Source organism: Corvus kubaryi, unplaced genomic scaffold (genome assembly GCF_017639235.1).
Source record: "Corvus kubaryi isolate FWS band 111438036 unplaced genomic scaffold, C.kubaryi_AGA036_p1.0 split1-37355, whole genome shotgun sequence".
NCBI lineage: Eukaryota > Metazoa > Chordata > Aves > Passeriformes > Corvidae > Corvus > Corvus kubaryi.
In genome coordinates, this window is record NW_024582078.1 from 1,941,633 (window position 1) to 1,966,096 (window position 24,464).

At 49.1% G+C, this 24,464-nt stretch overlaps 2 protein-coding genes across 11 annotated transcripts; one reads left to right on the forward strand and one right to left on the reverse strand.

Moving 5' to 3' along the window:
- Positions 1-160: 160 nt before the first annotated feature.
- Positions 161-15,228, forward strand: NFYA (nuclear transcription factor Y subunit alpha). Of its 9 annotated transcripts, XM_042013391.1 has the most exons (10): positions 161-214; positions 2,513-2,600; positions 4,145-4,228; positions 6,417-6,563; positions 7,870-8,001; positions 8,665-8,770; positions 9,191-9,357; positions 10,435-10,608; positions 11,070-11,171; positions 11,935-15,228. In XM_042013391.1, exons 2-10 carry the CDS (start codon positions 2,526-2,528, stop codon positions 11,986-11,988), a joined length of 1,041 nt encoding a protein of 346 aa, XP_041869325.1. In that variant the 5' UTR covers positions 161-214; positions 2,513-2,525; the 3' UTR covers positions 11,989-15,228. The 9 variants fall into 9 exon arrangements, with proteins under 9 accessions (XP_041869325.1, XP_041869327.1, XP_041869329.1 ...); XM_042013393.1 differs by lacking the exon at positions 161-214 and having other exon boundaries at positions 460-2,600; positions 4,148-4,228; XM_042013395.1 differs by lacking the exon at positions 161-214 and having other exon boundaries at positions 461-2,600; positions 9,209-9,357.
- A 5,379-nt stretch (positions 15,229-20,607) lies between these two features.
- TREM2 (triggering receptor expressed on myeloid cells 2) lies at positions 20,608-24,165 on the reverse strand. 2 transcript variants are annotated; one of them, XM_042013528.1, is made up of 4 exons: positions 24,014-24,165; positions 21,892-22,233; positions 21,535-21,589; positions 20,608-21,421 (listed from the first exon to the last, which is right to left on the reverse strand). In XM_042013528.1, exons 1-4 carry the CDS (start codon positions 24,051-24,053, stop codon positions 21,208-21,210), a joined length of 651 nt encoding a protein of 216 aa, XP_041869462.1. In that variant the 5' UTR covers positions 24,054-24,165; the 3' UTR covers positions 20,608-21,207. The 2 variants fall into 2 exon arrangements, with proteins under 2 accessions (XP_041869462.1, XP_041869461.1); XM_042013527.1 differs by having other exon boundaries at positions 21,535-21,592; positions 24,014-24,164.
- Between the last annotated feature and the right edge of the window lie 299 nt (positions 24,166-24,464).

A 24,464-nucleotide genomic window follows, 5' to 3' on the forward strand; every position in this document is an offset into this window, starting at 1 on the left:
GCCCCCGTCCGTCAGGCTCCGCCCACCGACCCGGAATGTTCTGGACAGGGACCATAGAGAGGGTCCGCCCGCGCGGACGGAGCGGCGCGGCCGCCATGTTGTGTGGGGCTGGGCGGCCTTGTTGTGTGGGGCGCGGCCGCCATGTTGTGTGCGGCCATATCGCCTTGGTGTGTGAGCCAATCAGCGCGGGGCGCGGACCGGGCAGCGCGGCACGGTGAGCGCGAGCGGCCAATATGGAGCCCCCGCGCGCCGGGATTGGCGGGGCCGCGGCCACTCAGGGGCTGAGGGGGGAACCGGGGCCGGGCCGGGCTCGGCCGCGCTGGGGCCGCGGGGGAACCGGGGGCGCGGGGCCGAGCAGCGCTGCGAGCAGCGAGCCGAGCGGGGTCGGGTGGTCCGGGGCTGGGCCGGGGGCGCGGGGCCGAGCGCCGCAGCGGAGCCCGGCCTCCTCCCCCGGCGGAGCCTGGAGCCCGCAGTGCCCCGCCCTCCCCGGGAGCCTCCCCGCTGGCCCGGGGGCCCAGGCTGCCCGTTCCGGTGCCGCCTCCCCAGATGTGCGGGCACGCGGTGCTCCGGCAGCAGGGCCGGCCCTTGGGGCAGCGAGGGGCTCGAGCGCACCGAGGGACCCCCGGGCCGGGGCTTCCCGCACTGAAACAACAGCCCCGGGTCATCGCTGGGCTCCACAAAGAGCCGGGAGCTAAACTTGTGCTCCACATGTGGTGCTCAGACCGCCCCCTCCGCGCCGCTCGTGTGAAATCCCGGCCTGGCGTGGGTGTGCGGCTCCGCGGTGTCCTTGGAGCGCTGGGATCCCACGGGAGCGTCACAGGCTCTGCCCTGGAAACTTCTGCCCGTTCAGGAGCTCTGCTCCGGGCTGTGACACGGTTAAAATGATGCTTTGGAGCTCTCGGACTGTTCGTGGCACTGGTTTGCTCTTGGTGTGGGTTGGTTGTTGAGGAAACGTCCTGGTGTAGCTTCCATGGCCTCATACATATATTTGTATATATTTCTTGGGGCTGGCAGAACCAGGAGTTTAATGATCCTTAACGCGTCCCTTACAATTCAGGATATTTGTTATATATATTATATATATATATATATATATATATATGAATATCTGCTGCTGAAACTCGGACAGTCCCTCTTTACCAGAGCATTCCCCAGTGAGGAGGAGCTGCCCGTGAGCTCACTGGGGGAGGAGCTGCCGTTCTCTGCCATTGATTGATCCCTGATCTTTAATATTTAACTTGGATACTCAGTGTTTAATGAAGGGGATGAGATAATCCCTTGGAGGGTGAGGATCCAGCGCTGGTAGAACCTTGTCCAGAACTTCAGGCAGCTGGTGCAGTGTTGGGATTACAGAACTGGTAATGTTTTAATTAAAGATTTTAGTTTAAGGCAGAAATGGAAGTATCCAGTGCAAAATTGAAGTGAACCAGACAGCAGCATCTTCAGAAAGAGTATTTATCTTCTTTTATTCTGGCGGTGAAAAAGTGTCAATAAATGGGCAAAGGATGGCGCTCAAACAGCAGCAGTAACCACAGCAACTGGTACAGAGAGAGTCTGTGACTTCATCCTGTCAGCATTCCCTGAAAATTTGAGGGACCCTGAGGTTTCGTTGCTTTAGACTTGGAAAATTCAAGTTCCAGGCTGTGCTTTCTTTCACCAATGTGGCAGGAACTTGTTCAGTCGTGACATAAATCAAACACCTCACTGCAGGAGGAATTCTGCCCTTGTTGGGCCAGTGAGGAGAGAAGCCATGGCAGGGAAGAGGTGTTTTATTTCAGCACAGTGGTGTTGAAGTGTGCAGGGAAAGGGCCAAGGAATGAGAGAGAGGCAGCAAGAGGATGGAGGTGCTGGCAAATCTGTTGGTGGTTCCCAAAATACATGAAGGACATATTTGAGTGTATAAATACTTCTTTAAAGAAGAAATTTGTCCCTGTGAGGGTGGGGAGGCCCTGGCACAGGGTGCTCAGAGAAGCTGTGGCTGCCCCTGGATCCCTGGCAGTGTCCAAAGCCAGGTCAGACGGGGCTTGGAGTAGCCTGGGATAGTGGGAGGTGTCACTGGATGAGCTTCAATGTCCCTTCCCGCCCAAACCATTCCAGGAGAGTAGGAGGAGAGGGAAGAAATACGAGGAGAGCATGGTGTGTAGTGGGGGAAGGAGAGAAGGCTTCACAGCTCTGCTGAATTCTTGAAGAGCTGTTTGGTTTCACACCTAAAGGTTGCATTTCCTGAGGTTTTCCAGCAGTGACACTCCCCTGTGTGGGCACCTGGCTGGAGCCCAGGATGTGCAGACTCAGAACTGGTGGAGTCCCTGAAGTGTGGGACAGAACTGAGGTGGTTCTGCTGCTCACTGGGGTTGGATGTGGCACCTCTGTTCATTGCTGAGATGGAGCAGCTCTGGGAGAGATCTGTCCTGGGGGCAGCTCCTGCTTTACTTGGCTTTGCAACTCCCGGGGGAGAACGGGAATTCCTGAACCTTGGGACAGTGATCACCTGAGTTTTGCCTTGTCTTGCCAGGGGCTGAGGCACCATGGAGCAGTACACAGCCAACAGCAGCAGCTCCACGGAGCAGATCGTGGTGCAGGCCGGGCAGATCCAGCAGCAGGTACGGAATGTGGGAATTTGGGAACCCTTTGCACCCCTCAGAGGGGCACAGCAGCACTGAGGGGTTTCCTGATCCTTCTTGGGCACCTGTTCACCTGACTTCTGTCACTTGGGCACTGATGTCACCTGCCTGGAAGTCAGGGTAAATGTGGTTTTTTAAAATACACTTATTAGGAAATGGAATTGCAGGTGTGGAAGTGACCAAATTTCAGCGTAGCAGGGAGTTTGTAAACTGCTACTGACATGGGGAAAGCAAAATATAAAAATGTATAAGAATATATGAACACATCTCTGGAAATGGAGGAAACAGAATATTAACAGAAACAATCAATTGTCCACAAGAACAGTTCCCCCAAAATTAAAATAGGTTTTGTTCAAGCCCACAGATGTTTCCTCCAGCTTTCTCAAATGAACGGTTACTGAGATTCTTTGTTTCAGAACTACAGGTGGAGCAAAGCAAACACACAGAACAGGATTAACCAAGTAGCTTGGGGTGAATTCATCCTTCCCACAAAGAAGTTCTTGTTTCAGTGTGTGAAATATCAGGGCTGAGTTTTAAGAGCTGATTGCTTTTTACTGTTAAGCCTTCTGTATGCAGATTTAGGGATGTATTTTCAGCTGCTGCTGGATTTTTGCTGCATCTTCTGTCCTAGTTCAAGGCAAGAAGGGTTTGGTGGTTTGTCATGCAAAGGGCTGAGCCACTGGATCCTGTTTTCAGGGAGATCTGCTTTGCATTGGCCTCAGCAGGGACCAGATCCTTCCACTGGGTTTAGCTGAAGTTGACTTTTTCAGCCAGAACAAAATTGCACTTGAGATTAAAACATTTTATATTAAGGATTACCCGAAATACCTGTTTGCAGCACATAACCAAAGATGTATTTGGTTTATTGACAATTTCTAGGTAAAAAGGAGACAAAACCATCCCTCGGCTTTGGTTTTCAGTACAGGCTCTTAAAGCCTGTGTGTGACATGAAACATTTTTCTAAAATAAGTTGTTTTACCAGGCTGTTGCAGCACTTGGGAGGGAGCTGTCCTTCATCTCCCCATGCTAACACAGTTACAGGGAGTATTTTGGGCCTCTTAGCAAAGAGGCTAAAGATAGAAAAGGCTTTTAGCTCTAACTGCTCCTGCAGCCTCTCCAGACTGTCCCTCAGGGTCACTGGTGGGCAGGCAGCGACACAGGAGCGGCAGAGATGAGCTCAGACTGTGCTGCAGGAAGGGCTTTGTCATGACAAACCAGAGGGACCAAAATTTGGAACCCTTCACAGTGACAAACCTGGGCCGTGAGCAGACTAAAACCCTGAAACTGAGCTTTAAATCCTGCAAAATGATCCCTCCTGTTCCCTGCGAGTTGGGATATTGAAGCCTTCCAGTGCCACATGCAGCTCCGGGGAACTCCATCCTTAGGGTTGCTACAATTCCCATTCCTCGTGTTCTGGAGCAGTGTGGATGAACCCCAACCCCCCCTGTCCCAGCAGTGTGTTGTGTGGTGTCAGAGCTGTGCATTTCCATGTTTCAAGCTCTCCCTGTTCCTGTTCCCCGCAGCAGGGAGGTGTCACAGCTGTCCAGCTGCAGACTGAGGCCCAGGTGGCATCGGCCTCAGGCCAGCAAGTCCAGACCCTCCAGGTAGTGGTGACCTCTCTGATTGTGTTTCTGAGCACTGCATGACCCTCCCCAGCACCACATATCTAATGCTGTGTTTGTCCCAGGGTTTCCAAGAGGAGCAGGGGGATGTGGAGCAGGAATCTGTGCTAGGTGCTGGCTGTAGGGTTTGCCATGGGATTGGAGCTGTTCCTGAGTCCCAGGTGCATGCCAGGAATTCTGGAAAGGAATTGTGGTTCAATGCGACTTCAAAGTTAGAAACACCAAAATGAGGAAGTAACAGTCAGGGTAAACCCCAAAGATTTCCTGTAATTCCAAGGAAATGAAGTTTCTGAGCTCCTTCTTGAGGAGGGCTCTGCCTTCACTGCATGAGACAGACAGAGGTGCTGGGGGAGCCTGAGCTTGAGCAGTGGAACCTTCTCACCTGCGACTAAAAGGGTACCTGGGGACAATATTGGCCTCTGTGGCACTGAGAGATCCAATTTCTTATTTACCTGTGAACAACACAGGGAAACCCAGGAACCATGTGAATCCAGACAGCGAATACATCCCAGTTTGGAAGGAATCACTTGTTTCAGTGTGAGGTATTTCCTGTCTTGCAGCCTCCACTTAACTCAGCCAGGCTTTCCAGGAGCCCTTTTTAGAGCAATTGACAGACCCTGGGCAACTGTAGCAGTTTTGCACTCAGTATTTTGGTTTTGTTTGGTCTGTAATTCCTCAGAGCAGGATGGTTCCAAGGGGCTGGAGTGGCCCTGCCAGGTGCAAAGTTAACACAGCATTTTTTATGTTCAGAGTTCAAATCTCAAACGCTGCCTGACTTGGATTGCTGGGCTCACTGGGGCCTCTGGTTGTTGTTATGTTGTCCCCACCCTTTTTTTTTTTTTTTTTTTTTTCTATTTTGGCTTGCTCTAATTCATTAACAAAAATCCTGGAATGTCTTGTTTTCCTTTCTGCTTCTTGGATATTGTGCTGCTGCCTGTGCTTCTCTGTGCTGACCTGAGCATGCTCCTCCCTGTGTGATCCAGCCCAGGGGCTGAGGGCTTTGGATGGGAGATGGACAGGCTGAGGGACAGAGTGGTGACCCAGAAAGTCAAATTCCACGTGTTAACCACAGTTGGTTGCTCCCTGCAGGATTTGGTTCCTCACCCCATGGGGTGTGAAACCCAGGAACGCAGTGACTTTACCACGTTGTGTTGTACTTGTCCCTAAACAAATCAGATTTTGTGCTTCCCTGGTTCATGAGATCATTTTGCATTTAGGCCGTGGAGGCAGAGCATTTTACAAGATGCATTTGGGCAATTTGGGGACTTGGCAGGTGAGGGAGTTCAAACAGAGAGGTTTTCCCTTCGTTTTTCTTTTCATGGGCCTTTTTCCCAGTGACCAGAGAGATGAAGAACTCTTGGGTCCAAGAGTCTGGAGACTCTCCAACCAAAGTTACCACAGAATCCCAGACTGGTTTGGGTGGGAAGGGGCCTTAAACCTCATGCAGTTCCAACCCCAACACCTTTCACTATCCCAGGTTGCTCCAAGCCCTGTGCAGTTTGGCCTTGAACACTTCCAGGGATGGGACAGCCACAGCTTCTCTGGGAAACCTGTTCCAGGGCCTCACCACCCTCACACATATATTTTAGATTTTAGATTTTAGATTTTAATTTTATATTTAGATGTTATAAATCCACTCTATGCCTTTTTGGGCCCAGAAGTGGCTGCTGCTCATCCACTTTCACTTTTCCTCCCTGAACTCCATTTTGTGTTGCTCCAGTTACAGTTTCCCTCAATAATCATGGAGAGTTTCTCTCAGCACATCTCATGCTCCGTGTCAGATAGAAAATGGAAACGCTGTAGGCATGAAATTGGGGAGAGCTGAAGCCACCTCAGAACCTCCCTGTCAGAACAGAGCTCTCTCAGTAGGAACCCCAATTAAAAATCAGTAATTGTGAGGTGAATAATGAAGTTTTTTATTCCACTTTGCTCGTGGGCTGTGCATGAAGGTAGTTCTTGTGGCTGGAAAATGCGGTTTTCATGCTTTGTAACAGCTAGACTGCAAGAAAAGCAGATCATTTACTAAATCCATAGCACGTCCTGGAACCCAGAGCTGGTTTGAAGCAGCTCAGTGCCTGTTTCTCAGTTCCTCTGCCCCCACAGGAGCACAGGTGAGCACTGGGGCTGCTCTGGCGGGGTTTTCATTGTTGCCTTGTTGTTCCCTCGTTCGCAGGTGCAGGGGCAGCCGCTGATGGTGCAGGTGAGCGGGGGACAGCTCATCACCTCCACGGGCCAGCCCATCATGGTGCAGGCCGTGCCTGGGGGCCAGGGCCAGACCATCATGCAGGTCCCGGTGTCCGGCACGCAGGGGCTGCAGCAGGTGAGACACCCCGGGGGCACTGCACAGCCTGGGGACACTCTGGGATGCTCCCACTGTCACACAGGCTCTGCTCAGCACCCTAAAACCAGGCAGAGGTGGTGCTTTGTGGCTCTGGCCCGGTGGGAATGAGTGAAAGTCCTTTATGAACTCAGTTTTTATGTTCTATGGCCTGGTGCAAACTTTTTGGATTAAAAACGCTAAAACACAGCTGGGTTGGTTTGGGGGTTTTCATCATGGAATGGTTTGGGTTGGATGAGATCGAAAAGCTCATCCAGTTGGCACCCCCCTGCCACAGGCAGGATACCTTCCCCTAGACCAGGATTTTTGTTGGTTGGGATATTTTATCTGGCCCTTGCAGTGTAGTAGGGGATCTGGTGCCTGTTCAACTTATGGCTCAGAAAGAGGATTTAAAAACAAATTATTTAAGGAAGTTTCTTGAAAATAATTTGTGCTTGAGCCTGTCTAATATGTGATGGCTGAAGGGGAATTTAAACGTTCCTGTTGCACAGAAGGCAATAGTGAAGGAGGTACAGAAGATGGATTTTTTGGGAAGTAATTATCTGTTTAAAAGACAGTTGGTAAATTTAAGGAGGTGGTCAAAGTGTTCCTCAAAAGCAAAGGGAAGAACTGTAACCATGGCATAATGAAAGTGTCCTGGTGATTTAGGATGGGATTTAGGAACCCAGCACAGCCCAGGAAGGCAAATGATGTCTTGGTGTTTTGAGAGGTTTATTTAAAATTTCCGTTGTTGAAAACCACTGTATTTTTATGAGGTTCTTCTCAGTCTGGTTGTTGGAGGAAAACCCATAACTGTGTTTTTAAACACAAACTCCAAACCATATTCCAGCTCTTCTTTTTTAAATCTAAGAACATTCCACAGTGGTGGAAAGACTCTGCAAAGCTGAGGACAACTTTATATATCCCAGCACTACTTCTGAGTGCTGCATAATTAACACCCCACAGATGTCTTAAATCTTAGTCCTCCTCTTCTTCCACCTGACTATTGGTTCCCAGTGCCATGTGAATAATTGATTTCTCCTGAGTGATTTATTGTGTAAGCAGTGCAGAGCTGCTGGAGCACAGTGACACAGCACGTTGGTCCCTCTGCCCTGTGTGGCTGGGCTGCTGTGTCACAGGGAGCAATCCATTAAAACTCCTCATTTTCAACTGGAAAAAGAGAAGACTCGCTGCTTTCTTTTTCTGTGCAACAGTAAATCACCCTCAGAGATGACTTGGTCATGCTGAGGCCGAGGAGGGAGAAATCAGAGGCATAGTTAATGTTCCTTTCTGACTCTTTCTTCCACAGATTCAGTTGGTCCAGCCAGGTCAGATTCAGATTCAAGGTGGGCAGGCTGTGCAGGTACAGGGGCAGCAGGGCCAGACCCAGCAGATCATTATACAGCAGCCCCAGACTGCAGTTACTGCTGGCCAGACACAGGTAACTGCACCAGCATGAAAGGCTTTTCTGCAGAGGAACAGGAAGAGAAACTTGACAAATGACTTAAGATGTGGTTAAGTAAAAAAAAAAAAAAGCCCAAAAAAAAAAAAAAAAAAAAGGAATTATTAATATTGAGGAGAACTTGAGAATGAGTGTCATGTTTTTGTAGTGTTTCATACATGACTCTGGGGCAGAATAATTAGATTGCATGTTTTTCTCCATCGTGTTTCTGTATTTTATTGGTTCGTGGTTGTTTTTGTCTCTTTGTTGAATTTTGAAAACATGAAGCATTGCTAATTCCATACTTGGGCCATCGTGTGCAGTAGTCCAGTCACACCTGGGGTTTCTGCTGATGCTTTTGGTTAGGGCCAAAATTAAATTTCTGAGCAGGATAGTTCCTCCTTTCACATCTTCATAGTGAGACAGGAAACCTAGAATTTGTTTTTTTCGTTATTAAACTGTTAGAAAAAGCATCTTACATGTGCTTCAGGTGTTTGATCTCCAGTTATTTGGTCTGTGCTCCAGCCTATTTCTTACTGCTGCTAATGAGGCAACAGAAATAGACACCTGGAACACCTCAAGCACCATGTGTTCATTCAGGAATTGTAAACACTGGAAAAAAAAAGCAGTCTGTAACGTTCTTGTGCTCTTTGTTTTGTTCAGACCCAGCAGCAGATAGCGGTGCAAGGCCAGCAGGTTGCCCAGGCTGCTGAGGGCCAGACCATCGTGTACCAGCCCGTGAATGCTGATGGCACCATCCTGCAGCAAGGTAGGAGGGCTGGGAGGAGCCAGGATACCTCTTTGAGAAGGCTTTTGATTTATTTAGGTGTTTGTGTTCTGCAGCAATTCACTCTGGGGTTCTTCCCCCAGAAACAGAAAATCTCCTTGTCTCTGGCAAGGGCTGGTAGAATAGAAACCCTTATTTTTGCTTTTCCACCTCAGGAGTGCATGGTTACTCACAGTGAGGTTACAAATGCAAAAACCAGGAGTTCTGATGGAATTTAATCCCTCACTTGAACGCTTTTCCTCCCTCTGTGCATGTTCTGGAAGGATGAATGAGTAAAACACAGAAGTGGGACTAATGCTGTTCCCTTCTTTTTGTGTGCGTGTTTTTGTTTCGTTTGGTTTTTTTTTTTTTCGTTCTTTTTTTTCTTTTTTTTTTTTCCTTTTGTGTTCTCCTTCCTTAAAGTTACAGTCCCTGTTACAGGCATGATCACCATTCCAGCAGCCAGCCTGGCTGGAGCCCAGATTGTCCAAACTGGAGCCAACACCAACACCACCAGCAGTGGCCAGGGGACGGTCACGGTGACACTGCCGGTGGCTGGGAACGTGGTCAATTCAGGGGGAATGGTCATGGTAGGTGTGAAATTCCCACTGCTGCCTTTGGAGGCTGAGCTTTAGGGTGTCTGTACTCAAATCTAGCAGGGTTTTCACAAGGGTAGGGATAGGACAGTGGGGAGTGGCTTTAAGTTGATGGAGGGCAGGGTTAGGTGGGATATTGGGAAGGAATTTCTCCTTGGAGGATGGGGAGGGGCTGGCACAGGGTGCCCAGAGAAGCTGTGGCTGCCCCTGGATCCCTGGAAGTGTCCAAGGCCAGGTTGGAGCACCTGGGATGGTGGAAAGTGTCTCTGCCCATGGCAGAAGGTTGGAACTGGGTGATCCTTAAGATCCTTCCAACCCAAACCATCCTGTGATTCCCTGTTTCTCTGATAAACTCTTGTCTGAGATTCAGGTCACCTTCATATGCTCAGTCTTTTCTGTAAGTTCCATTAGTTTAAAGTTTAAAAATTAGAAATTTTCAGCTTCAAAGACCTGGATCCTGCTGTGATCTGTGTGTTCTGTACTTCCTCTCTCCCACAGCAGCTCAGAAATCTAAAAACTGAAATTCAAACTGAGCTGTGAACTGATGAGCAAAGGTTTAAATAGATTGAGTCACTACTGGTTTTCTTGAGGATCCCTTAGGATTTGTTTCCATCACTTATAGAGGTTTTTCTTGCCAATTCCTGTTTCTTTGTAGTGTGAGGACTGGAATGTTGTTGGTCCCCACTAGATGTCAGCAGCTCTGTGATGTTGGCTTAGAAATGCTCTGAAATGAAAGAATTGAAGTAAGAGATAACCCAAAAGAAGCACCAGCCATGTCCTGTTTGTTTAATTGTCCAAGAAGCAGCAACACAGTCATGGAATTGTATTGAAATTTTACCTTTATCAGAAAAACCCAGCAGGACTGACAAGGAATTGATTTGTTTAAATTGGCTCTGCAGTTTGAGAACAGCTTTATTGCTCCTCTTCATTTAAGTGGCTGCATTACCTGAGCAAAACCCACTTTCCATTTTAATATTTAGGTTTTTAATGGCATTTTTGTGTTCAGTTTGTGTGCTGAGCTGCAAGGACTAAACCCACCTTCTCTGAACTAAACCCTCCTTCTCCATACAGATGGTGCCTGGAGCTGGCTCAGTCCCAGCCATCCAGAGGATCCCTTTGCCTGGAGCAGAGATGCTGGAAGAGGAGCCCCTCTATGTCAATGCCAAGCAGTACCACCGCATCCTGAAGAGGAGGCAGGCACGGGCAAAGCTGGAAGCAGAGGGAAAAATCCCCAAAGAGCGAAGGGTGAGAATAAAACTCGGGTCTTAACACAGGGTTGCTCTGTGAGAAAGGGACAGAATCCCACCTGGGCTGGAAAATGAAGATTAGAATCAGGGTGTTCCTCAGTTTTATGATGCTTTTGTTGTTCATGAGCTACATCAGAGTAAATTTTTAAAGTCCCTTGGGGACAGTTCTTCCTTTGGGTGTTTTTGGGAGTGTCTGGAGCTGTGTGTGAGCCTGCATTGACTGTCAGCACGACAGGTGTCTGTGGGGCAGGGGGATGGATGGGGACTGGGAATTGCCCCTGGGAAGCAGTGACTGGAAGGAGTGGGGCAGGGGGAGATGGATGGGGACTGGGAATTGCCCCTGGGAAGCAGTGACTGGAAGGAGTGGGCCAGGGGGATGGATGGGACTGGGAATTTCCCCTGGGAAGCAGTGACTGGAAGGAGTGGCTGCTCCCTCACCTGCTCCTTCCCTCGCTGCAGAAATACCTGCACGAGTCTCGGCACCGGCACGCCATGGCCAGGAAACGGGGAGAGGGGGGCCGCTTCTTCTCCCCCAAGGAAAAGGACAGCCCTCACATGCAGGTGAGTGGGGTTTGGGGCAAATTTCAGCCCTTCAGGACACACATCAGAGGTGTCTGTGCTGCTTTGGTTGGGTTTTTGGGCTTGGCTGCTGACCCTTGGTCCTCCCCGCCTTTAAATTTATTCCAAGTGTTGGAAAAAAAACCCCTCCTGTTGCTGCTTGTGGAGAGCAAGGGATGTGTGCCCTGAGGAATTAAATGACAATAATGTGGAGAGAAGTGTGTTCATTTTGTGGTTCCTAGGATAAATGCACACAAACATTCTTTGTTTGTAAAACAACCTTTCTGGTTGGGTTGTGGTTTGTTCTTTCAGGACATGAATGAAAGGTAGAGACACCTTATCTTTACATCTGATGGGAATTAAAAGATGGGAATATCTGATTCTTAGCTGCATATTGATTTGCATAAAAAGTGCAAGGCATTTTTCAAAGGAAGGGACACAATGGAGTAGAATGAACGGGTTCTGTTGTTGCTCAGTGCTTTAGAGCAGTTCTGTGCCTTCAGGGAGTATTTCTTACTTTGAGCTAAAGTCATTCCTAAGTGTCAGACCAGTCCTAGGTCTTCCTAAATACCAGAAACAACGCATTCCTGGGAAGTATTAGGATTTTTTGTGTCTCAGTCTCTTACACTGGCCTGTAAAACCCAGGGAAAATAGGACATTTTTGGAGATCAAGGGAAGGGCAGGAGTGTCTCCTCACTCCATTGTTGTGTGTGGTTCTCTCTGCTTCATGGAAAAATGTGGGATTTCCAACATTTTGTGTCTGCAGGATCCAAGTCAAACCAACGAAGAAGCGATGACACAGATGATCAGGGTCTCCTAACCCCTGCTTCCAGGGAAAAACTCCTGAAGGGAATTCCCGTCCCTCCTGCCAGCCTGTCCTGCCTGCCCAGAGTGTCCAGTGAATCCTGGAGTGGGACAATCTCCATGTCACAGCCTGTCCTTTTCCACAGAGCAAGCACCATGTGTTGAGGAGGTGCTTGAGGTTTCAATTCTACAAACAGAACCTTTCAGACTCCTTGGTGCCCTCTCCTGATCCAGCACAGGGAATTCGGAGTCTGAACACTCATCCCTTTGGTTTTCCTTCATTTTCTCGCCTCAATCCCTGTGGCTGGTGCAGCACAGCCCTGTCCAGGGACAGATTCCAGCTGCTCCAACCAGCACTGAGTGGCTGCACCACAGGCCTGTGTTTGGCCAGCAGAGATTTGTTATTCCATCCACTCCTCACCCCTTTTGGACTTCATTTTCCCTGAGCTGGGCCCTGCTGTTGCACTTCCAGCCCTGGCAGAAACTCAAGGGGATTCTTTTCAATTCCACCTTGTAAATGTGTAAAGAAGCTCTTCTCTGGGAAAGGTTCAGCCATCCAATCAATGCTAGAAATAGTCAAGATTATTGCAGGACTTGATGTTTTGTGTCTCTGTTGCCAGTGGGGTGGGACAGGGTGATGTGGGGGGGATTGGATCAGTAAATCAGTTTCTGGGTGGTTTTGTATGTTCATTGCCAGTACTTGTTGCTTTGGAAGAAAGATGGATGTGAGTATAAAAAGGATTGAAACTTTTAAGTGAGTCTCTTCCAAAGGATCTTTTTTTTTTGGTTTTGTTTTTAAATCTTCTTTCTCACCTGCCAGTGAAGTCCATGGTTCCTCCAGGAGACGTGGAATCCTCAGTCCCAGAGTGGGACTTGACCATTGTTGGGATGATGTTTTTGATGCCTAAATCAGTCCTACAGTTCAGAGTGATGGATGACTCAGGACAGCAGCAGCTGGGGCAGCTCAGCCTGAGGTACCTGAAGGACTCTTTAACAAATGAAGGCAGATACCAATGAACCTTTCATGCTTTTTATAAATTATCCTCTTAAAAACAAAACAAAAGTGGCACTTAGTGAACGAGCAGTACTTACATTATAAAAAAAAAGGATTTTTCCATGACCTAGAGCTGGCTTTGGGCTGAGCATCTCCACAGAACAGATCTTTAATTTAGATTCTAAGCCTGCCCTATTCTTATGATTTGAATTTTGCTGATGGGAGCAGTAGTTAAAAGCATTTAACAGGTGATTTCTCACCATTCCATTCCTGTTCCCCTCTCCCACCTTAATGAGTTACCCAGCTGCTCTCTGGTTCATCTGCCTGTTGGGAGTCCCAGATTTTCCAATTTTTGTGTTCTGTAGTTCAAACTGGATCACAGCAGTGAAGTTTGGAGTTGGGAATGTTGCCAGGTGAATGTGAACCTGGCCAGGTGAAGCTGCAGAGGGAGGAGTTTTTGAGGAAAGCAGCCAGGGATGGGTGAGACTGGGTTAAATTCAGTGAATGCTGATTTCAAGTGCAGCCTGAAAATTACATTTCCTCCCTCCCGTGTTTTCCCATTTACTGGAAGCTCCTGACTAAAGACAAAGTGAAGGACAAATCAGCAAGTTGTGGAAGACTGGGAGGATACAAAAGAACAGAGCCTGGAAAATTCTATTTCCTTTGGATGCAAGAAAAATACTAAACCTGAGAGTGTGAGAAGGAGAAGAGGGAGGAGAAATGTTGGATCCTTGTGAGCAGGCAATCCTGGAGGAAGAGGGAGCTTGTCCCAGGTGTAAGGATGACCTGTGGAGGCAGTGAAAGGACAAGGAGGAACTGCAGAGGGGGTTTGGAATTGGCAGCTGGATCTCTAAGTGCAGCTCAGCTCCTGGTTGGGAGTTCCTGGTTCTGTGTCCGAGCCCTCCCCACAGCTGGAGCTGGGAAGGAAACTCGGCCATGGGGACACCTGCAGCTGCAGGAGGAGCTGGCCCGCTTCCTGGCAGGCAAAGAAATCTTCCTTCTTTCAATTTTTGTCCTGAGTTAAACCAGTAATCTGACACTCTGCTCACAACTCTTAATTAGGGTTTATTTCTAATTATTTCAAGGGTATTTTTAACATCGATGGCATCATCAGGGCCTCTGGTTGCTTCTGCCTTAAATCCTTGCCCACTTCCAGGCCGGTGCTGATTTTCCTCAGTTGGCACCTGAGACCCTCACGCAGCATTTCCTGGGATCTCCCCCATTTTGGGAACGTGCAGCTCTCCTTAAGGAATTTTAGTTGGATTTGCAGCATTACTGTAAATATTTTTTTGGAGCACCTGTACATTTTGTTGGTGGAATATTTGTGTGCTGGAGTAAGAGCCTCTCCATGCTGTTTTTTTTGCTCTTTAGTTGATGGTAAATCTCTGTCCTGAGGGACCCCCTCTGAGAGCTGGAAGTTTGGGAAGCAAGATTATTGCTCTGACATAGATTTTGTTTTGTTTTTTCTTTAATGAGTAATTACTTTTCTTAAAGAACTTGTAAACTTTTTCTAGCCAGCTAGAACTTGTTTCCCAATATCCCTTCATATTCAGGTTCTCTGATCCGCTGTTGTAGGTTGTGTGTGAAGAAATACAGATTTGTGTTCTACAAAGTCTTATTGTTGATACTTTAAATAGTGATGTGAAAGCCCGAGTGCTCCTGTCATGTTTTTATTTGTTTTGTGTTCTGTGTATCACTGCTGAAAGTTGTGTTTAATTTGGTGAGGTTGGAGCCAGCAGTTAACACCACGGTACCAAAAATGTCTGCTTGCTTTTTCAGGGAAATCTGTTAAATTGGAGACATGCCCAGTCCAAACCTCCCTATAGTAATTAAATGAGATTTCTTTGTAGATTGGCTACACTTGAGCAAAAACTCCACTTTGGGAGTGAGTAAAAGAGCGGGTGAGGATGAAAGAAGAGGCTTGGGGAGAAATGTGTTTGATTGACCCAGAGCAGTGAAGCATCAAACCCATCAAAACTCAGATTTATAGGAGTGTAAAGAACAGGATTTGGGAAAAAATGATCCTCAAGTGATGCTAAGTGGCTTGAAGGCCCTACATGTTAAAAAGAGGGGGAAAATAAACTTTTGTGAATGGGCGTGGGAGGGTCCTGAGCTTAACATAATGTCAGGCAAAGTTTGTACATAGTTCAAAGTTTTTAATTTTTTTTTATATGATGCATTTTTTCAAGTGTATTTTGGTCTTTAATAGATGCAATTGTAAGTACTGTGTACACTCTCCAGCTAATAAAATTTATAAACTGAGCAGCTTTTACTCTGTGTTGGGATCTTGTGATGGGGTGTGGGGAGGGCAAAGGGGCGCTTTGGGGTGGCTGGATAGCCCTGCCCCAGGGATGGCTGGACAGCCCCTGCTCCCTGCCCCAGGGATGGCCGGACAGCCCTGCCCTGCCCCAGGGATGGCTGGACAGGCCCTGCTCCCTGCCCCAGGGATGGCTGGACAGGCCCTGCCCTGCCCCAGGGATGGCCAGACAGCCCCAGCCCTGACCCAGGGATGGCCAGACAGCCCCTGCTCCCTGCCCCAGGGATGGCTGGACAGCCCTGCCCTGCCCCAGGGATGGCCGGACAGCCCCAGCCCTGTCCCAGGGATGGCCGGACAGCCCCAGCCCTGACCCTCTGTCCTGACCTGGTGTAGCCGTGCACTCCCTGCCCTCAACCAGCATGACCGGACAGTCCTGCCCTGACCTGGTGTGGCCAAACAAAACCCCTGCACCCCCATAGCCCAAAAGAGACCAAACAGCCCTGCCCTCACTCCCTGCCCTCACCCAGCATGGCTGGACAGCCCCTGCCCTGTTCCAAGGTGGCCGGAGAGCTCCTGCCCTCACCCTGGGCCCTGTGGGGCCAGCACGGCCATCTTGGCCCCCATCTCCCCTCAGCCCCATCCTGCCATATTGCTGCCTGTGGGTGCTGCTCCTGCAGCCCCAGGGCTGGGCTGTGGGTGCTGAGGGGACCGAGGGACACCGGGGTGTTCCCCCAGAGGTGCTCCTGGCGTGAGGGCTCTCTGGGAGCGGGACCCTCCATCCTGGCCTGCGGTTCTGTCTTAGGGATGAGGCGGCGCCTCAAGATGGTGGCGTGTGGGGAAAGGAGAGGGCTCTGCCTCAGGCCTGAGCAGGGCCCTCCAAGAGCTGGGGGAGGAAGAAAGAAAGACAGAAAGACAGGAAGGAAGGGAGGAAGGCTGGCTTTGAGCTGGCCATTATTGCTTCGTGTGTCCCTCAAGTGTGGGGCAAACACGTGCTGGGTGCGGGCTGTGTGGGAAGAGGCTGTGCCACCATTCCTGCCTGGAAGGGGCAGGGAAATGTGAAATGTGCCTGGCAGTGGCTCCATGTCCTGGCAGGGTTGTGGGCACAGTACTCAGGTGCCTTGGAGATGCTCCATTCCTTGCTGCAGGATTCAATACATTCTGTAATTATCCCTAAAGTCGCCTGGAAGCTGCGCCGGAGCCTGGGGAGTGTCCGTGGAAGCAGCAATGGGATCTGTACCTGTCCCACTCCATCCTCACGTGCCCCACTGCCCTCCTCTCCAAGATTTAATTCCCTTATATTCCAGGACGGTGATTCCTCCTCGTCCCCAACTCCCAGGTATCCTGTCATTATCTTTTTTAGCCCAAACACAGCCAAATGAAGACCCTTAGAACGAGCTTATTTCTGTGTTTTGGCACAAAAAGAGTTGTCCTCTTAGGAGGATTCGGTGGGCTTTGAAAGCTTTAAGAGATGCTGAATTTCTGAGTCTCCTGTAATCCCTCTGGGCATGCTGCTCATCCCCAGGATTGGAGCTGCACGCACCCTGCAATATGAGAAATAGTTAATGGTACAAACTCCACACCAACATTTCATCATCTCAAAATCCCCCAGAACACAAGGGTGTCAGTCAGGAATTGGTCAATACAGTGATGATCACAAAAAAAACCCCAAACCAAACAAACAAAAAGAAAGAAAGGAAATGACAGTATGTAAGAACATTGACAGTGGGAAGCTGGGACAGGAAATGAGAACAATCATGCAAGCCTATTTAGGAAGTCAGAAATCACTTTCTTTAGCTATTATGATGTAATTTTCTAGCTTTATTTTCAGACAATTTGAAGTAGAATAATCAAATCATCTCAGATATAATGGTAAAAAAACTGGTATCATGTAGTCACATCAGAGCAGTCAACAGAATTTACTTTTCTCTCTCTCCCTCACCTTCAGAATTGCACAAGACTCACAGGCAGAGCAGAGCTTATCCAATCCATGGATGTATTCCCTGCCTTTCCACCTTCCTTCCCTCCCCTGCCACCCCGTATCCAGAGTCTTTCTGCAATCTTGATATTCAAAAATTAAACCCATTTTTGTGTCCTGTTCAGCATCCTCGGTCTCCTGCTCACAGAATTAAGAGGAAAATCTCAGATGAATCTGGGGATTTATCCATAATCCCTGAGGGATGTTTGCTCATACCACCACGATAACAGGGTTCTGTAGTTGGATCAACAGGGGTGTAATCTGTAATAAAGTCAAGCTAGATTTATCCTGGAGCACGGGTGTGTGTTAATAAACAACAGGGAAATACAGAGTTATTTCTTTGTAAAACAAATCAATACCTTGGAGTGTAAATTCCACCCCAGCAGCTCAAGCTGATGACAGTTCATACTATAAAGCAGACAAATATTTTCCAAGAAGCCCCTTGTTTATTAAAACACATCAAGTGCGTTGCTCGTCTCTCTGAAGCCCAGGAAAAAGCTCATGGCTTCAAAATAAAGCAGATTTTCACCACTTTGCTGGGTTTTATCAGATTGGGCAGTAATTAACGCTTTATTTGTGAGTATTTAAGTGCAGAGGAAGCAGCTCACTTGGCCTGGCTGTGGTGCTGTATCAGCTGCTGCCAGACACAACCAGTTTCCTGTATTTGGGTTTACAACTCCCTGCCATTTCAAAACAGAGCAGTTTGGAAAAGCAAATGCAGCACAGCCTCCCTCGGAGTTTGCCCACCAAGCTGCTGTGCTGTTGGAAAAGTGCAGTCATTTTCCAGGGAAATGGTGCATCCAGGTGTGTCCTTCCCCTCACCCCATCACCCACCCTCAGCAGCTGGGTACAAACCGAGTTGGGCGGTTTTTGCTTCAAAAGATCAGCCTTGGCTCATCTACAGCTGCAAATATTTCCTCCTTGACTTGTGAAATGGGGGAAGAGCAGAGGGGATGTGTGGCAAAAGGGAATGTGAGCTCAGAGAAGTTGAGGAAACTCGCTCAAACTGCACTTCCTAAGGTTTAAGGGACTGGGCAGAGTCAGCACACGGAATATTTGGAGTGATTGCAAGTAGCAAAGTTTTCCTTTGATGAAGATGTGATGTTGCTCCTGCAGATTCAAGGCCAATTAATGATCAAAATTGTGTATTTTTGTTATTACCACGAGCAAAAAGAAGCAGAAGGGCTGGGACTTCCTCAAATCAATGAAGTGGTTTTTGTCTGCCTTGCAAGAAGGTGTCAGACAACCAACAGATCCAGGGAGCCTGGGAGCTCGAGGAGGTGCCTCACACCCTCTGGGGGTGGATGGAGCTGTTGGATAAATCCCCTGGAGTGGTGTAAAGCAGTGTAAAGCACCAGGGATTTCTGACTGGGGTCTGCCAAAGTCCATCCCTTTTCCTGCCATAAGGGACAGAAACGCTTTTGAGTATAAAACTGGACCTTTCGCTGCTCATTTTAAACCTGACTCCCACTCCCAGCTCATCCCTGCCTCCCTGGACAAGGATTGCTGTGAACATCCCGGGTTTCTGGGATCACAAGGGCTTCATCTGCCCTTTTCCTTCTGATGGAGGTGGTGAGGACGAGGAGGAGAACAGCAGCACCCGGATCAGTGGTGGACAGGAAGGAACTCGGCGCCACGAGGGCACAGAGACTGCAGGGGAAACCAGGATCTCTCCAGTCCTATTTACAGGAGATGAGGTTAATTTGGGAGGGGACTTGGTGTGTTTTACACTGGATTATGTTTCCAGGATAAAAATTCCAGCACACCAGCCCCGCTGTTTCTGTAACAAGGGTGGTTCTGTGAGGTCAGCACTGATCCACAGCTGGGGGGATCCATCCCAGCAGCGTTTTCCTTGGTACTTGGCAAGCCTGGAGAAGGCTCAGGAGCTTGGATTCCCTTCCTGCAGTGCACCAGGGTTCAAGGACATCCCTCACTGGGATGCAGTGGTCCCTCTCAGGGTCTGTCTTTGATCTTCCCCCTGGAAAACAACAACAACCACAACAGCAACAAAGAGCAGGTGATGTTCCCACATCGATCCATCCCTGGGGACTTTTTCTACAACTAAAAAATCTGACTTTTCCTCCTGCAAAGATTCAGATTGCTCAGAGCCTGTTCCATCTGCTGGTGTAAATAGAAAGTGTCATTTATCAGTGAAGCCAAGTCAGCCACCCCCCCTCCACCAGCTGGCTCCAATTTATTTATCCCATTAGCATGTATCAAAAATCTTAAAAAAAAGAAATTCAGGAATTATCTGTGTCTCAGGAAACTTCCAGGCTCCGATGAGAGCTCTTTAGCACTGACCTGTAATCTTTCTTGTCAAGTAGTAAGAAATTGCTGACTTTTAGAAGATCATTAATCCTTTGATTAACTCACCCCAAACTTCCAGCTTGATGCTGTTCCTTAGTTTGTTTCTCCCCTGGAAATGGCTCCTGAGATGATCTTCTCCCAAGTCATTAAGCTGGAGCTTTCTCAGCTGCACTCTAATCATATTCCATGAGAACTCATTCATCATTCCAGTCCCTCCTGCTTTAATGAGGCTTTGATCAGAGTTACCTTGAATTTGGGACAGCATTTTGCACCAAACACAGGGGTGGAGTCTCCTGTTGGCTCTCACAGGATGGGAGCGCTGAGGGACGGGGAGTTCCCTTTTTTTTTTTTTGCAACAGCCCCAAAAGTGCTGAAGAACCTCGAGCTGTGATTCATCGATGGGGAGAAAGGAAAAAACAACCCCCATGAAGTGTCCAGGTCAGCCAGTACAGGGACAGAGCCAATGTCAGCACAGAGGGAACGGGAGCAAGGGAAGGACAGAACCAGCCCCAGAAATATTCCTGTCCCAACCCCATTTGGTTTTGATTAATACAATCCTACCAAACTACATTCATTATTTTTGATGGTAATCAGTAAAATATTGATTATTTCCTTTTTATTTCCTTGGAAATATATTATTTCAGATGGCAAATTCCTCTCTGTGGATGCAGTCATACAGCAGGTCACCTGTCTGTACCAGCAGAGAGCAACAAACACATTTTCTTCCCCAAAAGTTGCTGATTTCAGACTGAGAACCCCACTGTGGTGGGAGGGAGAAGCCTCAGAAGGTCAAAGGTTGCCAGATGCCCCACCATGAAGTTCAATTTCTGGACAAAACACAGAACTACTCTAAAAGTGAGAACCCAAACTCTTGTTTAATTAAAATAAGTAAATTTCAGCCATTGCTCCTCTGGGCAATGAGAGGTTGGGCTCTGAGCTGCTGCTCCTGCATGGAGCTGGCTCTGAATGTTCCAGCCTGTCCCGCTGGCTCTGAGTGTTCCTGGATGTTCTAAACACACCAGGGTGTTCCAAGCATCACCCCTGCTCTGGGACATCACTGTGACCCAGTGTCCTGCAGCTCCTTACCAGGAATCCACACCAAGCCAGGGAATCAGCCGGATTTTATTCAGCTTTTCAGGGAAAAGAAATGTGAGTGCCCATGGGTTTGGAGCCTGGGAGAGCTGAGTGCAGCTTCACTGTGGGGAGGGATGAACAACCATCACATGGGAGAGGAAATACCGGGAGAACGACAGAGAGAGACAGCTCCTGTGTTCACAAAGTCCCTTCAGAGAGGAGGACGCCAGCTCAGAGCTGCAAGGAGACCACATCCCTTCCTGATAAATCCTGCAGATCCTTACCCCTCTCCTCAGGGATTTTCTCCAAGTATCCCCACTGTCCAAAGCAGCTTTTGGGAGCTGCTCTTCCTCACCTTGGAAAGACAGAATCTGTCACCTGGCTCTGCCCTGAGGTGACAGGGAGTTGATGGGTGTCAGTTCCAACCGTGATGGGATGGTCCTGGCAATGATATTTGGAATAACTGCCTGGGGATGTGGTGCCAGGGGGAAGAGGTGATGAAGAAGATGGTGACATTCCCTCTCCAGAGTGACAGGCTCTTCCAGACCTGTGTTTAGGAGCCATCCTTTTCTTACAGCAGGTGGCAAACGCTTGATTTTCCTTTCCCATAGATTCCCTTTGGCTTGGCTCACGCAGAGCTCTCCCAGGAGAGGCCGATTCCACCGTGTCTGAGGTCAGCAGGGAATGGGAGCACCTGCTGCTCTCCCAGGCCTGGGTTCTGCCCTCTTTCCCTGTTCTTCCTGCTGTGGCCAATGACACAGAGCAGCACAGCCACCATGAACTTGGCCACCAGGAATCCAGCGAGGATGTAGAAAACAGTGAAATCCACTTTGGGATGGGACCTGTGGGGAACCAGAAATGCAACCATGAGGGGATGGTTCCACCTCTACAGAAACTCTTGTACTGCTGCCTTAGTCCTAGGAAGACAAGAGATCCCAAGGAATTTCAGGCTCACCTGGAGATGCTCTGCACAGCTCTGGGCTCCCCTGGCACGTGGGTCACCAGGCTGGCTGCTGATGGAAACACAACAGTTTAGTCTGCAGATGTTTCTGGGTGATGTTCAGCTGGGCAGGTAGCCCAGGTGAGACGGGGCACTGGGAACAATCTGGGCACCAATGAGGTGTAAGTCAGGAATAAAAAGAGGAAGTGAAACACAGAACCTCCTTAGAGCGAGACAAAAGTAGATATTGCCTCAAGCGGGCCTTTGGCAGCTGCGGACACCCATGAAATTCCAAAAAGGAACCCGTGAAATTCCAATCCCAACCCGTGAAATTCCAGTAGAGACTCTCCAACTCCGAGCCCCAGGACGTACCTGCCAGCACTTCCACCTGCACCTTCCTCAGGCTCCTGGTGTCCCCCAGGAAATCCGTTTTGCACTGGTACAGCCCCGCGTCCTCCTTCCGCAGGCGCCTCATGGTGATGGTCAGGAGCCCGGCGCGGGCGTTGTCCCTGATGGAGGTGGTGCCTCTCCTGTTCCTGGGGAAGGGCAGCCACAGGGTCGGGGCGCTCACCACGTGCTGGCACCGGCTCTCGTCCAGCTGCCGGCACCAGCTCTTCTCCCGCCACCACTGCCGGGGGTCGTAGGAGCAGTTGACAGAAATGGTGTCGCCCTCCATGGCAGCCACCACGGTGACGTTCTCTGCAGCACAGGATGCTATGAGGGACAGAGGGACAGAGGGACAGAGAGACAGAGGGACAGAGGAGTGAGCCAAGGCTCTCCCAGGTCTGTCCCTCACTGTGGGAGTGCTGAATGTCATTTTCATCTTCTAGTGATAGCAGCTGTCACCCATAGGGCTGTCACCTGTAGGGCTGTCACTCGTAGGGTGTCACCTGCAGGGCTGTTACTTATGGGGCTGTCACCCATAGGGCTGTCACTCATAGGGCTGTCCCTCATAGGGTGTCACCTGTAGGACTGTTGCTCATGAGGCTGTCACCCATAGGGGTGTCACTGTAGGACTGTCACCTATAGAGCTGTCACCCATAGGGGCTGTCACCTGTAGGGTGTCACCTGTCTGCTTCCGCCATGACCAACCCAGTGTGCTCAGATCTTGGCTCAGATATTCTGGAATTTGTCCCAGTGACACCTCCAAACCCGTCCTGCTCACTGGTTCCTTCTGAATCCCACCCCTGGTTTGCAAATCCAGTTTAACACTTTTTTCCACCCTATCTTTTAATATCTTACTAATTTTAACCATGTTGATAACTGGGTTTTGTCTGCTTTTTTTTTTTTTTATTGTCTTGATTCCTCATTTCTAATTTCCATTCCTCTTTGTGACAGGCAGAGGCAGAGGGGACAGTCTGAGCTATTAATACTTCCAGAGAGAAGTGCAATGTGGTATTTGTGGAAATCTCTATTTCTAGTGAAAAAAAGTCACAGGCAAATGCTTCTGTGAAACCATAAGTAATGATAAAACAGAAGTAAATTTAAAAATAGGCTCTTGTAAGGACTTTGTGCTGGCTGAGCCTTTTAATAACACTTCTTACAATAATTTCAACAATTCTAAGTGAATTGTAAACTAAAAAATCTGAAGTTCTTTCAGTTTGACTGGAAGACCTAAAACGGATCTGTGCTCTTCAAGTATCCAATACCTACAGAGCTTTATCCTGATATGTTTCTCCACTCGGTTGTTCCAGTCAGGGTTTACCTCATGGAATATCCAATCCAGTCCTGTTCAATCCCTCCAAAACTCTTTAACTGCTTCTCCTGTTTTCCCTTCCTTCCTCCAGCTCTGGTCCTTCAGCCCCAGAATTCCCAAAGCACTGCAAAATATTTCTCAAACAGAATCATTGAAAGATTCCCTGATGTCCCTCTGGAAAATGTTGTGTCATCCTCTTTTGAACCAATTCTGCTGGCAGATCATAAACTTTTGGTGTTCCTCCTCCCTTCCTGGGTGCTACTGGGAAAAGTACTGTGAATTTTTCCCAAACTCATTCCAATTTTTGGGACAGGTTCCTGTGCTCCCACAGCCCGAGTCTGCTGCCTTTCCCTGCAACAGGATCTGGGATTCTCAAAGTGCTGCAGAGAGCCCCAGCTGGGCTCTGTACCTTGGTTCCCATGTCAGATGGACATTCCTTTCCAGGCTGGAAATACCCAGGTGCTTGGGATTCCAGAGCTGTGCCCTTCGCTGGGTTTCATGTCCCTCCCCTTGAGCCCTGCCTGTGGTCATTTGCTTCTATGTAAATCCCCTTTGCAAATGCAAGCACCCAGGATTTTGCAATTCCACCTTGCATGCAGGACTTCTCTCATCAGTGCTTCCTGTTCTGACCCAAAACGATTCCTGTGAGGAAATCTGGGAGCACTGGGATCACCATTGGCCTTTTGGTAAAGAAAGGGAGAAGGGAAAACTCTGAGGATGGAGCCTTCACATAGAGGCCAAACTTTGCCCCAATCCTTCGCCCTTTACCTGAACCCCAAAGCCACGTGCGATTCTTACCTGACAGGAAAACCAAGGTGAGGTGCAGGAGCTTCTCCATGGAGCTGAGCAGAGAAGGGGCAGGAGAGGAGCCTGGAGCAGAGCGACACTGGCTCTGCCTATGGGCAGCTCCTCTCCCCCTCCCCGCTCTGCCGGAAGGAAGGAGCACGGGGAACTTGGCATCTTTTTCATCCTGCACATTGAGCAATTCTCCAGGGATGGGCATTGCCCTCGTGAGCTGAAAATTCAGGCATCAGCATTGCCCAGTCCCAGCCACAGCTCAGCTTAGACAGCCTGGGAGGGAGCAGCACGTGGTGGCCTGAAGCCACAGGCCTGGGTGTCTGCTCCCACTGGAGCAGGATTTCATGGAATCACAGAATGGTTTAGGTTGGAGGGACCTTAAAGATCATCCAGTCCCACCCCCTGCCTGGGCAGGGACACCTCTCACTATCCCAGATTGCTCCAAGCCCCG